Below are 16409 nucleotides of genomic sequence, written 5' to 3' on the forward strand. Positions count from 1 at the left end.
TGTCTTTGTACTTTCAGGTACCTAGGTGGAAGAGTGGGGTAACATGGTACAGCAAGAACTGGCAAATCTGGTGCAGTCCAAGGGGAGAAGATGCACTGCAGTACTTAATGCAGTTGATGGCCACACCAGATACTGACTGTTACTTTTTATTTTGACCACTGATTTTGATTATTCCATTTCTGTGGAACTGGTTCAGTTTATGTCTCAGTTGTTGAATCTTGTTATGTTCATACAAATATTTACACATGTTATGTTTGCTGAAAATAAACGCAGTTGACAGTGAGAGGACACTTATTTTTTTGCTGAGTTTATATATATATACACAGTTGAAGTCGGAAGTTTACATACACCTTAGCCAAATACATTTAAACTCAGTTTTTCACAATTCCTGAAATTTAATCCTGGTAAAAATCCCCTGTTTTAGGTCGGTTAGGATCACCACTTTATTTTAAGAATGTGAAATGTCAGAATAATAGTAGAGAGATTTATTTATTTCAGCTTGTATTTCTTTCATCACATTCCCAGTGGGTCAGAAGTTTACCTACACTCAATTAGTATTTGGTAGCATTGCCTTTGAATTGTTTAACTTGGGTCAAACTTTATGGGTAGCCTTCCAAAAGCTTCCCACAATAAGTTGTGTGAATTTTGTCCCATTCCTCCTGGCGGAGCTGGTGTAACTGAGTCAGATTCCGTTTCCTATCGCTTCAACAGTGTCAACAGTCTTCAGACATAGTTCCAGGCTTTTATTTTGAAAAATGAGCCAGAAACATAACATTGCATCAAGTGGTCACATGAGTTTTGCTCGAGCAACAGATTTTGGACAGCTATTGCTTTTCCCTCTCCTACTGTGAAAGATATTTGCGGTTGATATATTTTCGATCATAATTTTAAAAACAACTTGAGGATTGATTATAAAAAACGTTTGACATGTTTCTGTGGACATTATGGAAACTATTTGGAATTTGTCCGCGTTGTCGTGACCGCTCTTTCCTGTGAATTTCTGAACATAACGCGCCAAACAAACAGAGGGATTTTGGATATAAAAATAATGTTTATGGAACAAAAGGAACATTTGTTGTGTAACTGGGAGTCTCGTGAGAACATCCAAAGATCATCAAAGGTAAACAATAAATTGAATTGCTTTTCTAATTTTCGTGACCGAGCTACTTGATGCTAAGTGTACTTAATGTTTTGTCGAGCGATCGATAAATTTACACACGCTTGGATTGCTTTCGCTGTAAAGCATAATTTCAAAATCTGACAATCAAGCAGCTGACCAATTACGCAAGACTTTAGTTCGAAGTTAACTGAAATTAATCAACAACTGGATACATTTCTTTCTTTCTAAAGTGAAACTATCCTCCGCATTGGAGTATCTCTACAAGTATAAGTTTAACCAGTATTTCAGTTGTTTTACCGTCCCATGAAGAAGTGTGGCAGGCCTGTGAGGAAGGATCCTACAGCCATGAGGAAACAGCCCATAGCAATGAGCCTGGGCCGGTGCAGCTTCGCCCCAAAATGGCTGACCACAGCCAGGAACAGCAGGTTACCTGCAAGAAACCACAACACTACAGAAGTCAGGAATTGCAAATTATAAACACTGTTTTTTTCCAACTAAAAATGACATATCAGTTTGGATACTAGGTTGCAACAACACAGCATCAAATACAACAATGTTAGGGGTTTGACAGTAGAGTCATGGACAAACGCCAGTCAATCAATTAATAGGAACAACTATAAAACTGTATATATATATATATATATATATATATATATATATATATCAATACTGACAGTATTGAGAGCAGACTCTGATTGAACCACAATTTTTTTTATCATACTGTAGTCTGTATCTGGTTTTTACTACATGAATTCTCAAGCAACTCAATGTTATTGTTGAAACCCATCTCAAAGCTGCCGTCTATGAGTCCGATGAGAGAGCTGGACAGGTCAAAGTGTCTCTCTGAGTGATGGCACTCTTCATGTAGGTCCCTGACAGAGCTTTGGTGAAGGAGGCGAACGACAGGGCCACGATGAACTGCTGACAAACACAAGAGAGAGAACATTCGTGTGTGTTTGTCCGTGTGTATGTGCATGCGTGGATGCGTGTGCAGACAGAGTACATGTGTAGCTGAGGTGGCCTGCAATAGTAAAAAGAACGGACACAAGTTTACGTCTGCAAAGTTCTGCCGCTTTCTTTATTTTGAAGAATATTTTTTTTCTCTTGTTCAATTGTCTATTTTCTTGTTAGTACTTTGAAAATATTCACATCAAACAAGTGCACACTTTAAATTAAACAACATAAATGCACTTTACCTAAAGCAGAAATAAAAAATGTTCCACAAATAACCCTGTCTTAGTGTACGGTTTCACATGAAAACCACAATGTATTTCACATTCATACAATAGAAACACCTATATATGAAACCATAAATAACTGAATGTTTCTCTATATACCTCTACCTCTATAGAAAAGTGACAACAATACATTCAGCTTTAAGATAGTGGCACCTCCAGAAAATCGTCTCTCTCTCACTGTATGCACTAAAAGTCCACCAGACTGAGCGTGCTCGGCCAGTTTACCAGCTAGTGAGCACAATTTTACACAAAACAACCAATAACATGTAAAACCAACTCAGAAATCCCTAACAAATGGATTCTTGATAAAAAATCTCCTAGACAAAATCCAGTACAAGTCAGCTACTCAGTAAACATAGTCTTTGTGACTCGTAAATGTTTTTTTTTACCTCAGCTAGCATCACTCTCACTCAATGTAAATCACCTTCTTCTCTCACTCAGTTCGACACAAAGCCAAAACAAAACCTTTCCTAACGTGATAATATCTTGACAAAGTTGTTAAATAGCATGTTATTACATATTGTGTATATATTTGAACGTTTGAAGTGCTGTTACATACCTGTAATAGTAAAAGAACTGACACAGTTTACCTCTGTAAAGTTCTGGTCCTTATTCTGCAGAATGGTGAGCACTTGACCAGAACTTAATGTTTCTCCTGCTACAACAGTGCAACAGCGCCATCTATTGGCCTGATGGACTGCTGACGATAAAGTATGTAGAAAATCCCATTAAGATTCATTAAGACAAATACAGAAACAATTAGGGGGGATAAATAATAAATGGGTGTCTGTTTTTAGTGACTTTGTTTTCAACCCATTACACATGCACAATCATACATGTGCATTTAAAGCATTATTAAGATCCTTGAGTGTGGAACTGCAGGGCGTTTACGCAAAAAACACATGAATTTCACATGAACACGGGAAGTGTACCAAAAACATGTTTTCATGTAATCTTATGTGAAGATAATGTGATAACATGTAAAGCAACATGTGATTACATTAAACTACACATGTGAAAATGTGATCACGTTGTGTTCCAAAATGTAATTTGTGCTCACATAAAATGTAAGTTGAAATCATGTGGTTTTTCTGTCAGGGCAGGAATATAAGATGCATTTTGATGTTACATGATCTTGAAAATGCAATGTTCTTTGAGGTTCTTCCATGTTCCTTTCCATGTATTTTCCATTTTACTTTCCCTCAGTCCTTTCACTTTCCTTGTCAAAACAAGCTCTGTCCCCGTCAAGACTTATTGAGCTTCTGATGGATTTTAAACCATTCAACAAATAGTTTTATAATGAAGAGTAGACCCAACTAAACACCCTGGATTCTTTACACACACATTGAAAGGCAAAAATGTCGAATTTGGACTCATCAGACCAAAGGACAGATTTCCACCAGTCTAAGGTCCATTGCTCATGTTTCTTGGTCCAAGCAAGTCTCTTCTTATTTTTGGTGTCCGTCCTTTAGTAGCGGTTTCAATGGAGCAATTTGACCATGAAAGTCTGATTCACGCAGTCTCCTCTGTGAACAGTGCATGTTGAGATGTGTGTGTTTCTTGAACTCTGTGAAGAATTTATTTGGGCTCCAATCTGAGGTGCAGTTCACTCTACTGAACTTATCCTCTGCAGCAAAAGTAACTCTGGGTCTTCCTCATGAGAGCCAGTTTCATCATTGCGCTTCATGGTTTTTGCGACTGCACTAGAAGAAACTTTCAAAGTTCTTAAAATGTTCCGTATTGACTGACCTTCATGTCTTTAGTAATGATGGGATGTTGTTTCTCTTTGCCTATTTGAGCTGTTCTTGGCATAAAATGGACGTGGTCTTTTACCAAATAGGGATATCTTCTGTAAACCATCCTTACCTTGTCACAACCCAACCTGTTGGCTCAAACGCTTTAAGAAGGAATGAAATTCCACAAATTAACTTTTAAGAAGGTACACCTGTTAATTGAAAAACATTCCAGGTGACTACCTCATGAAAAGGTTGGAGAGAATGCCAAGAGTGTGCAAAGTGGTCAAGGAAAAGGATGGCTACTTCGAAGATTCTCAAATATAAAATATATTTTGATTTGTTTAACACTTTTTGCTTACTACATGATTCCAATTGTGCTATTTCATAGTTTTGATGTTTTCACTATTATTCTAAAATGTAAAAAATTGTAAAAATAAAGAAAAACCCTTAAATGAGTAGGTGTGTCCAGACTTTTGACTGGTACTGTATATATTATGGTAATGCAAATATGGTACAATCCAAGGGTGCAAAGCTTTTGGAGACTTACCCAGAAAGACTCACAGCTTTAATCGCAGCCAAAGGTGATTCTAACATGTATTGTGAATACTTATGTAAATTAGATATTTCTGTATTTCATTTTCAATACATTTGAGAAAAAATTACAACATATTTTCACTTTGTCATTATGGGGTATTGTCTGTAGCTGGGTGAGATGATAAAAAAACTATAATTTAATCCATTTGGAATTCAGGCTGTAAGAAAACAAAATGAGGAATAAGTTAAGGGGTATGAACACTTTCTGAAGGCACTGTATATCTGCAAGAAAGTGATAAATGAGTGACTCTTTGAAAGGGGGTCATATATACATTGCCTTATTAAAAATAAAAATAAAGCTATCGTGCTATAATCGGCATAGTTTCTCAGACCAAATCTTCATTCTGGTTTAAAAAAAGCAATCTGATCATGCTCCAGTAAAATACACGCTACAGGGAATTGGCTTCTGCAAAGCACATATACATTGTCCAATCAACATCCACACATTGATTTCATTCTTCGGGTCTTTATTCAAACACAAACACACGTGGAATAAAATGATCTTTCAGTGTCTTGTTGCAGGTTGTGCAATGTTCGAAAGTGTGTGAGAGATTAGCATTAATGTTTGTGTATGTGTGTGGGGTCAAGTTTGGACGGTCGTACATATGCAAATAGGCAAGATTGTACATTTCAGGTCCATGGACAGCAGCAATATCGGCATAGCGATATCTGTCATTCAGCACCACATGACAGTAGACAGCGGCCATCTCATGTGAAGTTGGCACTGGGGAAATCCCATGTAATGAGAAACGAGGCCAAGGAGGCAAAAAGACTGAAGGAGAAGACTCCCACAGGAACTCTATGCTAAACTGTTCTGCCACATTCATTTCAAATGTTACATCTTTCGATTTGTAAATGATAGGGAATACATCTGCAAATAATTGAAACTGATTATTCAAACTACACTGTACAGCTTTAGTGTGTCTGTACATCATAGGTACAACAGTAAGCAATTCCGTTCTCAAATGTCTGTTTATTGTGAGAAACAAAAGGAAAAACACCTGTTAGACCATTACAATGCGGACTGTCATGCATTTTTACTATTACCAACAAGACAACGAAGTGATACGTGTCATGGAGACTAAAAACGGATACTTTCCAAACACCAAAAGTTCCTACGCTGAGCGATATTGTTTACTACACTATTATTCATACAATCCAAGTCATACGTTTATTGTCATTCATACTCTTATTTTTAACCGAATATCTTTTCAAAAGTGTCCATTCTGTCAATTCAGAGCATGGAAAAATATTGGAATAATGTGCTTAAGGGGACTGACACTCAAGCCGCACAACAGGATAACACAACAACCACATTTTCAATTGACAATCATTGCTTTAAATGGATGTGGTCGATAGATTTGTATAGGTGTAGCAGTGTGATGTTGTTCCCCTATATTATGCACCAAATTGCACACAAGGACCAATTCAAATCGGCCAGGTCAAGAGGGGATGTTAATAATTTGATAATAATACTAATAATTCAGTCAATTTTTTAAAAATGTAATTACAGCTGCATAGCTAAAGTGTACAAACACTTTGTTACAATGTGGATAATATAAAGATATTGTATAGGCATATATAAACAATGTATTTAACTTGGAAACCAAGGTTGGATTAGTTGGTCTAAGCAACATGCACCTGGATAATCGGGTCATGAATCTGGACGGGCTCCTACATCCTCCTATACACATTATGACAAAATAAAGAGTTTAATGTTTCACGAAATAAAGACATAGAAGCATACCCAATTATACAGGTTCTACACATTCCATTTCTCCATGGCAATAGAATGTAAACATTCTATTTTGCGCCAAACATTCCTACAACTCAATTCTAAGTGCAGCATATTGGAGGACTCCAGCCATTGATCAGTCACTCCTGTTATCTCTAGAGCATCCCGTATATCTATAGCGCTGCATTTCTTCCCCATCTTACCATGGATAGGGTTTGGTGCATTCCGGAGTTCACTTATGGTCCCACAAAGGTAATCTTAGGATAAATTCATTTTAGCATACTGTAAATGCCTGTGCATAATGTGCATAACAAAGCATCATTATTTTCATTATCTTCAAAGGATTTCTGTAGAAGCAGCCTTTATTTTCAGACTCTGCAGGCCTGCTGGGAGGAAACATATTACAATAAACAGGTAAGATTCAGCCCACAAAAACATAAACAACAGAAAAAGAGTTGTATTTCAAGACAGTTTAGAGAAGGTGGTCATAAGAGTTCTTAATAATCACTTGCAAATTGTGAGGCATGAGCAGTTGTGAAATGTTGCGAGAGGCCCTTCTGAAAGCACATGATATGGTATTTCGTGGCACAGACTCACACCTTACCTCATCTTGCAGAAGAAGCTCATGGTCCACTATCTGCTGCTCCAGAGTCAAGGCCAGGTCCCTCCCCATGTCACCACGGAGCACATGAGCAACTGGCTGGTGTCTCAGGGCAAAAAATCTCTTAGGGAGAGGTGAGTACCACGTCAGCACTCACATTCACTGCCATTACCTGCCACCAGCAGCACTCCAGGAGATGTGGGTAAAATAAACAACAGAAAAATCAGAAGCCAGGAAAGTTGAATTGCTCTGTGTTTTATTTGAAGGGTGTGGAAGGAAACCCTGGAGGAAGGAAACGACCTCGCTCGGCTGGTAAGAGAATGAGAGTTAGAGACAAACTACAAGTTAGTGAGCTCTTTACTAGCCTTTCAACAACGAGTTAGCACAGCAGAATAGATCTGTTGTGAAATTACACCAATGGGACTTCCTGTTTCATACTGCAGGCCTGGGAAGTAAACACTTGCCTAAAAATGATGAACATAGAGCACGAGGCTTTCTGCAAGCTCCGCCGCTCCATGCACCGCACCTCGCCAGCTGACATGTGAGTTCCATGTACTGCCCTGCATATGACTTGATCCATTTATCTACACATCTGGAACTACGCAGAAACAGACTAAGACAGTGTTCTAAGTGAGTACATTGCACATCGTTTACCTTGGTTTTCTCCTTATTGTTGATTTCAGCGATCCGAAGGTCCACAGCATCGTGGAGAGAGCTGTGAGGAGCATTCTGGGCGAGCAGTCCAAAGAGCCCAGTAGCAACCTGCTCAGCCCATCTCAGGTGGTGGTGGAGGTGGTGCCCAGGCTCCTCCTGGCCCTGTGGCTTCAGCCAGAGGAAGGCCATTCCGAGCACCCAATCCTAATAGGTGGGATGGCCGTGGGCATGGTGGCGGCCGTAGTGGAGAAGCTCTCCTGCATGTTAAAGGACCCTTCCCCTCACATCCCTTTCTCCCGGGCTGCTGCGTTTGACTCTGTGTGGTCGATCCTCGGTAGAATCAGTCAGTCCTTCTCCACCGATGACCTGCAGAGCCCTTTTTATACGAGCTCTGTTTGTGCCTTTGTGGCGGACGAGGTGCAGAGCTGCTTCCAGCCCTCTGCAGCCCCCCTACCAGTCCCCCCTGTCCTCGCGGTGGCCGCTTCCACCACACTACCAGCTGACATCCAAGCAGGTGAGTAGCACTGATAGAGAGCACTCTGACAGATGCCTGTTCTGATGACATCTTGGTTCCTTGTAGTAGTAGAGCTCATCAGGATTGTTGTTGTCACCCATAACACAGACCCGGCTTCTTCCCACCTCGAGGTTGTAGACATCACCCCTAACACAGAGGCATATCAGGCTTCTTTCCACCTGGAGGTTGTAGACATCACCCGTAAGACAGAGGCAGACCCGGCATCTTCCCACCTGGAGGTTGAGGACATCACCACTAACACAGAGGCAGACCCAGCATCTTCCCACCTGGAGGTTGAGGACATCACCACTAACACAGAGGCAGATCAGGCTTCTTCCCACCTGGAGGTTGTGGACATCACCCGTAAGACAGAGGCAGACCCGGCATCTTCCCACCTGGAGGTTGTGGACATCACCTGTAAGACAGAGGCAGATCCGGCTTCTTCGCACCTGAATGTTGTGGACATCACCAGTAACACAGAGGCAGATCCGGCTTCTTCCCACCTGAATGTTGTGGACATCGCCTCTAATACAGAGGCAGACCCGGCTTCTTCCCACCTGAATGTTGTGGACATAACCCCTAATACAGAGGCAGAGCCCATCTCTTCCCTCTTGGAGGTTGTGGACGTCACACCTGAAGAAAGGACTCTCACGATGGCCTTCTTCGGCACTCTGCCAGCTGACATCCAAGCAGGTGAGTAACACTTAGAGAGCACTCTGACAGGTGCCGTTTGTCATGACATCTTAGTAGAACCTTTCAACTGGCCAGTGTTTAGAAGCTACGGTTGGCATTTGTTTTCATTCTGTTCCTTTTTTTCCCCTTTCCAGAGGATGTTGCTGTGGTCATCCCGGATGTCACCAAGGACATGACACTGGATGTTCCATGCAGAGCTAGGAAAGGGGCAGTCCGGCGATTATTTTGCAGGCTTTGGAGGGCAGTGTGCTGCTGCGCCTGCCACAAGGAAGAGGAGGAACAATGTTAATTATTCATCAGACCTTCAGAAATGGGATTGAACCATAGATCATTAAATTATTAAATTATAATTGGACTCAATTCTGCTTTTCTTCTGTTTACTACTTCATTTCAGAAAATGTCTATAAACTGTCACTTTGCAAGTGTGGAGTAGGTTGTGTAAATAAGTGGAAAACATCCCAATTTAATGCTTTTAATAATTAACTTACATTTAAAAACAAAGGTATTATTTGACAACAAAAAAACAGAGGGCACTCAACCAACGTTGAGGTGCAACCCAAAAAAATTATCATCATAGAAAAGGAAAAAGCCCGACTCTTGCTCACTATAGAAAATGCATTGTTTTATTCAAGCAAGGTTAAAAGATTAACGTTTCGGCCCTGTCTATGATGATATACAAGTTGTGTTTGCCCAGTAAAAGGGTGACCCAGACTCACCCTGGTTCTTGAGGGTTGAAGATAGTGAAAAATGATCATTAAGTATCACAACACTGCTGCTCATTCATATTCAAACGCACTTCAGAGTACGGACACAAACATGGATGCCCCCCACACACAATGAACTTACCTGTACATATCAGAATCATACATTTGGCAGACACCTCTTCCAGCACATGTATTGATCCCCCACCTCAAACATGTTGAGTCAATTCCAGATGCTGGAATGCAGGTGCAGTAGGGCCAAGTATGTCAGGATGTGATACCATGTGTAGCCCATATCCTGTGTTTGTGTTGATGTTTTTTTTTATTAAACTTTTATTTAAACAGGGTTTAAGAGTCACACTGAGATTAAACATTTATTTTACAAGAGTACCCTGTAAAAGTTGAAGTCATATTGAACAACTACCAGAGAGAACCTTCTCTACATAGGAATTGCATACCATATATTTTCCATACATCAAAATAATACTTTATTGTCAATCAGCCATTACTTACTTAGATAAGGCCTCAACAAGGCCCCAGTTAATGGTTGAAAATAACTTATGCCTTTCAAGCATTGATCAATGACACTCTTAGGGATTTGTTGGATCGGTTCGTCTTTGTTTACCTCGACGACATCCTGATCTTCTCCAAAAACCCTTCCCGGAACACATACGGCCCTGTCCCACCTCACTCAAGCAGGTTTTTGCAGGAATCCCGAGACTGACAGGGCATTCATAGAGCTCAAGGGACGTTTCACCTCCGGACCCATCCTCATTCATCCTGATCCTACTCGTCCCTTTGTGGTAGAGGTGGACGCCTCGGACACCGGAGCTGGTGCGGTACTTTCACAGAGGAAAGAGGAGGACAAGGAACTGCACCCATGCTCCTTTCTCTCTAAATGGTTCTCGCCAGCGGAATGCAACTACAATATAGGTAACCGGGAGCTCTTGGCAGTTAAGTGGGCCCTTGAGGGGTGGAGACCCTGGTTGGAACCACTGCTTCAACTTCTGGTCTCTTCTCTGCACCTGGGTCCAACCTTACCACGTCACAGTTATAGCATCTCTTAATCCCTTCTCATAACATGTATGGCCCCAAAACATAATCAAGCAGCTGACCAATTACGCAAGACTTTAGTTCGAAGTTAACTGAGATTAATCAACAACTGGATACATTTCTTAATTTCTAAAGTGAAACTATCCTCCGCATTGGAGTACCTCTACAAGTACAAGTTAAACCAGTATTTCAGTTGTTTTACTGTCCCATGAAGAAGTGTGGCAGGCCTGTGAGGAAGGATCCTACAGCCCATAGCAATGAGCCTGGGCCCGTGCAGCTTCGTCCCAAAATGGCTGACCACAGCCAGGAACAGCAGGTTACCTGCAAGAAACCACAACACTACAGTAGCCAGGAATCTCAAATTATAAACGCTGTTTTTTTTTAGACTATAAATGGCATATCAGTTTGGATACTAGGCTACAGCTGGGACAACATTTCGTTTTTCAGGGGGGTGTATATGTAAGGGGCTTAATACAGAGTTGTATTCCAGCCACTAGGCGGTACTCTGGTGAAGCCCATTTGAAATAAAGAAATATACAGTGCCTTGCGAAATTATTCGGCCCCCTTGAACTTTGCGACCTTTTGCCACATTTCAGGCTTCAAACATAAAGATATAAAACTGTATTTTTTTGTGAAGAATCAACAACAAGTGGGACACAATCATGAAGTGGAATGACATTTATTGGATATTTCAAACTTTTTTAACAAATCAAAAACTGAAAAATTGGGCGTGCAAAATTATTCAGCCCCTTTACTTTCAGTGCAGCAAACTCTCTCCAGAAGTTCAGTGAGGATCTCTGAATGATCCAATGTTGACCTAAATGACTAATAATGATAAATACAATCCACCTGTGTGTAATCAAGTCTCCGTATAAATGCTCCTGCACTGTGATAGTCTCAGAGGTCCGTTAAAAGCACAGAGAGCATCATGAAGAACAAGGAACACACCAGGCAGGTCCGAGATACTGTTGTGAAGAAGTTTAAAGCCGGATTTGGATACAAAAAGATTTCCCAAGCTTTAAACATCCCAAGGAGCACTGTGCAAGCGATAATATTGAAATGGAAGGAGTATCAGACCACTGCAAATCTACCAAGACCTGGCCGTCCCTCTAAACTTTCAGCTCATACAAGGAGATGACTGATCAGAGATGCAGCCAAGAGGCCCATGATCACTCTGGATGAACTGCAGAGATCTACAGCTGAGGTGGGAGACTCTGTCCATAGGACAACAATCAGTCGTATATTGCACAAATCTGGCCTTTATGGAAGAGTGGCAAGAAGAAAGCCATTTCTTAAAGATATCCATAAAAAGTGTAGTTTAAAGTTTGCCACAAGCCACCTGGGAGACACAAACATGTGGAAGAAGGTGCTCTGGTCGAACTTTTTGGCAACAATGCAAAACGTTATGTTTGGCGTAAAAGCAACACAGCTCATCACCCTGAACACATCATCCCCACTGTCAAACATGGTGGTGGCAGCATCATGGTTTGGGCCTGCTTTTCTTCAGCAGGGACAGGGAAGATGGTTAAAATTGATGGGAAGATGGATGGAGCCAAATACAGGACCATTCTGGAAGAAAACCTGATGGAGTCTGCAAAAGACCTGAGACTGGGACGGAGATTTGTCTTCCAACAAGACAATGATCCAAAACATAAAGCAAAATCTACAATGGAATGGTTCAAAAATAAACATATCCAGGTGTTAGAATGGCCAAGTCAAAGTCCAGACCTGAATCCAATCGAGAATCTGTGGAAAGAACTGAAAACTGCTGTTCACAAATGCTCTCCATCCAACCTCACTGAGCTCGAGCTGTTTTGCAAGGAGGAATGGGAAAAAATTTCAGTCTCTCGATGTGCAAAACTGATAGAGACATACCCCAAGCGACTTACAGCTGTAATCGCAGCAAAAGGTGGCGCTACAAAGTATTAACTTAAGGGGGCTGAATAATTTTGCACGCCCAATTTTTCAGTTTTGGATTTGTTAAAAAAGTTTGAAATATCCAATAAATGTCGTTCCACTTCATGATTGTGTCCCACTTGTTGTTGATTCTTCACAAAAAAATACAGTTTTATATCTTTATGTTTGAAGCCTGAAATGTGGCAAAAGATCGCAAAGTTCAAGGGGGCCGAATACTTTCGCAAGGCACTGTAGTTGAAGTGAATTGGGAAGAGTAAGAATGAAAAACTAAAGAAAGACTGTAAATGGCTGTTACCTGTGCTAACATGATTTAAAGTGAAGTAAACCGTACTTTTCGCGTTGTAGTTTATATGATAAGCTCATTGGAAGGGTAACATATACAGGATGTACATCAATGGGCATAAACACGTGACACAGAAAATACAAATATTGACATTTAGGAAATCAAAATGCATCTAAATATAGTTTGTTCTGTCTATGAAAAACATTTTTTTTTTATTGTAAAAAAAAATATATGTATAAAATATGCTTGTCTGTACAGTAAGTAAATGTTGGAAATCCAAAAAGCACAAAAATATGTTTTTGTAAAGTTTAAAATAAAATATATGTGTATAATACACTGCTCAAAAAAATAAAGGGAACACTTAAACAACACAATGTAACTCCAAGTCAATCACACTTCTGTGAAATCAAACTGTCCACTTAGGAAGCAACACTGATTGACAATAAATTTCACATGCTGTTGTGCAAATGGAATAGACAACAGGTGGAAATTATAGGCATTTAGCAAGACACCCCCAATAAAGGAGTGGTTCTGCAGGTGGGGACCACAGACCACTTCTCAGTTCCTATGCTTCCTGGCTGATGTTTTGGTCACTTTTGAATGCTGGCGGTGCTTTCACTCTAGTGGTAGCATGAGACGGAGTCTATAACCCACACAAGTGGCTCAGGTAGTGCAGCTCATCCAGGATGGCACATCAATGCGAGATGTGGCAAGAAGGTTTGCTGTGTCTGTCAGCATAGTGTCCAGAGCATGGAGGCGCTACCAGGAGACAGGCCAGTACATCAGGAGACGTGGAGGCCGTACGAGGGCAACAACCCAGCAGCAGGACCGCTACCTCCGCCTTTTTGCAAGGAGGAGCACTGCCAGAGCCCTGCAAAATGCCACAAATGTGCATGCGTCTGCTCAAACGGGCAGAAACAGACTCCATGAGGGTGGTATGACATCCGCAGCTTACAGCCCAACACCGTGCAGTATGTTTGGCATTTGCCAGAGAACACCAAGATTGGCAAATGTGCCACTGGCGCACTGTGCTCTTCACAGATGAAAGCAGGTTCACACTGAGCACATGTGACAGACGTGACAGTCTGGAGACGCCGTGGAGAACGTTCTGCTGCCTGCAACATCCTCCAGCATGACCGGTTTGGCGGTGGGTCAGTCATGGTGTGGGGTGGCATTTCTTTGGGGGGCCGCACAGCCCTCCATGTGCTCGCCAGAGGTAGCCTGACTGCCATTAGGTACCGAGATGAGATCCTCAGACCCCTTGTGAGACCATATGCTGGTGTGGTTGGCCCTGGGTTCCTCCTAATGCAAGACAATGCTAGACCTCATGTGGCTGGAGTGTGTCAGCAGTTCCTGCAAGAGGAAGGCATTGATGCTATGGACTGGCCCACCCGTTCCCCAGATCTGAATCCAATTGAGCACATCTGGGACATCATGTCTCGCTCCATCCACCACAGACTGTCCAGGAGTTGGCGGATGCTTTAGTCCAGGTCTGGGAGGAGATCCCTCAGGAGACCATCCGCCATCTCATCAGGAGCATGCCCAGGCGTTGTAGAGAGGTCATACAGGCACGTGGAGGCCACACACACTACTGAGCCTCATTTTGACTTGTTTTAAGGACAAAGTTGGATCAGCCTGTAGTGTGGTTTTCCACTTTAATTTTGAGTGTGACTCCAAATCCAGACCTCCATGGGTTGATAAATTTGATTTCCATTGATCATTTTTGTGTGATTTTGTTGTCAGCACATTCAACTATGTAAAGAAAAAAGTATTTAATAAGAATATTTCATTCATTCAGATCTAGGATGTGTTATTTTAGTGTTCCCTTTATTTTTTTGAGCAGTGTATATACGTTTCTGTAACGTAAAGCAATGCAGAAGCAATACGCATTGTAAATGATGATATAACACATCAGATTAATGTGAACATGAGGACACAAAGGAGAGATTCATTAAAAGATCATCTTTTAATACATTTTTAATGCTGAAGTTTTTTAATGCTGAAAAAATCTATGTATTGCAAATCCAATCTGGGCAAATGGCCTGTTGGACAAAAATAAAAATTAGATAACATCCTTTCTACTTCAGTCATTTGCTATGTTAAAGTAAAATCTCATTTAATGATGAATGGATACAATTTGGAAGGATTTTCCAAAGACATACCTCAGTAGGGTAGAGTGTCAGGTGGTACAACCATTGGTGCCATGAGGTCAAAGTGTGAAGGAGGGAGCAAGCCAGAGAGCTGTCTAGGAAGCAGTCCAGGCCCAAGGCTTTGAGTTGGTCTCATCATTGTAATGCATTGTAGGGTATCTGCTGCCCCATAGACCTGCTGGTAGTGGGAAAGGTGTTAGCAGGAGACCACCAGGGACATCTATGATCGGCTGACACGGTCTTGGTTAAACCACATGTATTCTAAAGCAATATTCACTTGCTTTCATAGAGTAAGGACTCACTCCTTTGGGGACACTGCCAGTGTTCTCCTGATATCCATATGTCCCCATTCGTGGAGGTGGTTGTACACACTTGTTCTGTAAAACACAACAACACATTTCCCAAATTGTTAGTAATATTATCACAGTTGAAATACAATGGTTGTCCACTGTTTTTAATTTCATTGAATTTAAGTGTGTACCTCAGCATTGGGCTCAGTTTTGTTAACCCATCTGTGCAGAGTTGGATCCCAGACAATCTGAGGAAGAAGATATTAGCAATGTGAAGCAAGCCACAATTTTTACAAATTTTAATCCACTCAATTGTCTCTACATAGAATATAGTGTTAATAACCAGTTCCTTACAGATCTGTCTTTGTCCTCAGGTAGATGAACCTCCTTCTTATTAACTCTTCCACTCCCAAAGACCCAGCTGAGCCAGCCTCCACTGTTATTGTGAACAGCAGTGGTCTCGGGCTCAGCCACCGGCCGGCTGCCAGTCTGGCACTGAGGGTTGGCCTCGGAGTGTTCCGGCTTGGTAATGGACATCATAGCAGGATGCTCAACATATCTAAGTCGGACATCTGTAATAAGTGGAAGAAGTCAGGCCACTCTGATCATGTCACCACACAGAACAATTACTAGCTGACAGGTAGGAACGTCTCGCTCTGATACTCTGTTACAACCCAATCTTAACCTACACGCAGTCACGGGGATTACTGGGAGTTTACTCCAGTACTCTGCCATCGCATTGTTTTGGTTGCAAAATCAACAATTCCCTGCATATTATGTGAGGGCTTACAAATGTGACCAATCGCCAAACTATTTCTGCATAAAATAGTCACATCATCACGCTATCACAATGGTAATTTCTTTACTAATTAGGTACGTTTAAGTGACCTCTTCTCTTGGAATAGAAATCCACAGGTGGAGTACACGCTCCACCATCCAAATCAAATCAAATCAAATTTATTTATATAGCCCTTCGTACATCAGCTGATATCTCAAAGTGATGTACAGAAACCCAGCCTAAAACCCCAAACAGCAAGCAATGCAGGTGTAGAAGCACGGTGGCTAGGGAAAACTCCCTAGAAAGGCCAAAACCTAGGAAGAAACCTAGAGAGGAACCAGGCTATGTGGGG

The 16409-nt window shown here is 41.4% G+C and overlaps 1 protein-coding gene across 4 annotated transcripts; it reads right to left on the reverse strand.

Moving 5' to 3' along the window:
* Positions 1–1417: 1417 nt before the first annotated feature.
* Positions 1418–16304, reverse strand: LOC116367819 (protein transport protein Sec16A-like). Of its 4 annotated transcripts, XM_031819009.1 has the most exons (6): positions 16168–16178; positions 15634–15851; positions 15471–15527; positions 15292–15366; positions 15002–15167; positions 14801–14881 (listed from the first exon to the last, which is right to left on the reverse strand). In XM_031819009.1, exons 2-5 carry the CDS (start codon positions 15817–15819, stop codon positions 15003–15005), a joined length of 483 nt encoding a protein of 160 aa, XP_031674869.1. In that variant the 5' UTR covers positions 15820–15851; positions 16168–16178; the 3' UTR covers positions 14801–14881; position 15002. The 4 variants fall into 4 exon arrangements, with proteins under 4 accessions (XP_031674866.1, XP_031674867.1, XP_031674868.1 ...); XM_031819006.1 differs by lacking the exon at positions 14801–14881 and adding an exon at positions 1418–1550 and having other exon boundaries at positions 15634–16304; XM_031819007.1 differs by lacking the exon at positions 14801–14881 and adding an exon at positions 9498–10960 and having other exon boundaries at positions 15634–16304.
* Positions 16305–16409: the final 105 nt, after the last annotated feature.

The sequence above is a fragment of the Oncorhynchus kisutch genome, unplaced genomic scaffold (genome assembly GCF_002021735.2).
Source record: "Oncorhynchus kisutch isolate 150728-3 unplaced genomic scaffold, Okis_V2 scaffold1774, whole genome shotgun sequence".
Classification (NCBI taxonomy): Eukaryota; Metazoa; Chordata; class Actinopteri; order Salmoniformes; family Salmonidae; genus Oncorhynchus; species Oncorhynchus kisutch.